The sequence below is a fragment of the Sinocyclocheilus anshuiensis genome, unplaced genomic scaffold (genome assembly GCF_001515605.1).
Source record: "Sinocyclocheilus anshuiensis isolate Anshui unplaced genomic scaffold, SAMN03320099.WGS_v1.1 scaffold626, whole genome shotgun sequence".
NCBI lineage: Eukaryota > Metazoa > Chordata > Actinopteri > Cypriniformes > Cyprinidae > Sinocyclocheilus > Sinocyclocheilus anshuiensis.
The window spans coordinates 574,592-576,330 of record NW_015544167.1 but is presented as its reverse complement, the minus strand read 5'-3'; the positions used below and the strand labels follow the sequence as shown (position 1 = coordinate 576,330).

At 32.5% G+C, this 1,739-nt stretch overlaps 1 protein-coding gene across 1 annotated transcript in view; it reads left to right on the top strand.

The window, feature by feature from the left end:
* Window positions 1-1,739, top strand: part of LOC107695918 (anoctamin-5) — a 44,260-nt gene that overhangs the window by 19,654 nt on the left and 22,867 nt on the right. The window contains exon 6 of the mRNA XM_016496030.1: window positions 185-300. Within this exon, the coding sequence (XP_016351516.1) occupies window positions 185-300 (116 nt within the window). The remainder of the gene's footprint in view (window positions 1-184; window positions 301-1,739) is intronic.

The following is a 1,739-nucleotide window of genomic DNA, read 5'->3' as shown; positions in this document are numbered from 1 at the left end:
ATGAAATGTGTTTATGCGGTTTAAGGTTCAAAAAACACATTATTTTCCACATACTGTAGATTATTGTTTCTCCTCTATGCCCCGCCTTTCTGAAACGCGTCGATTTTACAAAGCTAATCGGTCTGAAAAGTGAGGTGTGCTCTGATTGGCCAGCTGTACAGTGCATTGTGATTGTTTTTTGTAGTGTAGGTACTGGACCAGGTCTCGTGATGCTAACTGTGAGAGCGAACGCTATTCCTTGTATAAATACTGGGCTCGTTTCAGCAGCTTTTACAAGGAGCAGCCACTCAACCTCATACGGTGAGACCAGCAAACCCCTTGGTTTATATTTAACTTCCTTTTATTAAAAATACACACAAAAAAATTACCTTGACATTAGGGCTGGGCGATATGGCAAAAATAAAAATATCACGATACAATTTTTCATATCAGTCGATATCGATAATTATCACGATAAATTACAAAAAAAAAATATTTCAAGTTTAAAGGCCGATTTTTGCTTCTAAGTGAAAGTTGTAGAAACCAGACCGTTAATTGTGGTTTAAACGACCCTTTATGGTCAGAACATGACAAACACTTCACGTTTTTTGAATTCTTTACACTTTTCCAGTCATTTTTCCTTAACTAAGTAAATATCTCAATAGAAAAATGTATTTCTTAGTTTCTGCATGTTGATATTGTTTCAAATCATGATTGACATGTTCAGTCTTTAGACAATATTCTTTATCTTGATAATTATGTATTTGCTCTAAAATGTATTAAAAATGTATAAATATACAGTCAAGAAATCTATTTTAAACAGCCATTATAAGCAATTAGAATCCGAATTTTCAGAAAATTTTATTTAAATTTTTGTTGAAATACTTTATCCTATCCCAGCTTAAACTACTAACCATTAATAGGTTGATTCGACCAATGGTGTGAGTTTGAGGGTGGGACTGTCTTCTTGTTTGAACATTTACAGACGGGGCAGTGTTCATTAAAGCAGTTTTTGCAGTAATAATAGCGTGCAGAAATTCACACAATGCAACGAATAAAAAGAGTGAAAATATAGATAAAAACAAGGTTTTAATTTTTTTACACATTTTTCACTAAATGAACACCAGGAAGAATTACATTTAATAATTTTCATTGATATGCACCAATATAACAATACAAATTATTAAAAAGCAATATATAGCTAGGTGTATGTACTAGGGCTGTCAAAATGGTTGAAAAACTAAATTCGAATTTTTGAATGAAATATTATCAAAATTTGAATTATATTCAAATTTAAAATGCAGAATTTCAGTTAGGGTGAAGAAAAGCTTTTGGCTTCTCTTTTGAGGCCACAAGAGGGCGCATCGAGCAAAATATTACTGCGCGTTTATTCAAAGCATAAGATAACATGACTATCTGTGAAAAAAAGTGAATAATGTTTAAAATAATGTTTATAAACCAATTATAATTAAGTTGCTTAAACAACTATAAACAAAACAGCATCATGTATGTATGCATAGTTTAATACAAAGGGCCGAAAGCCAACCACACAGAGTACATTTTACATTTAAAAACACAAGTTTGCAGTCGTGGGGAAAAAACCTTCCATAAAGTCTCGAGATATGTTTTTTTCAAAGTTGAACTTACATTAATTTTACATGGCTTTCTAAACATGCGGCTCTTTTGTGCAAGATACGAGTGCAACGGTGATAGATGTCCCTCTAGAAAATGCGCAAAATATGTGCTCTGTGTGAACGGCT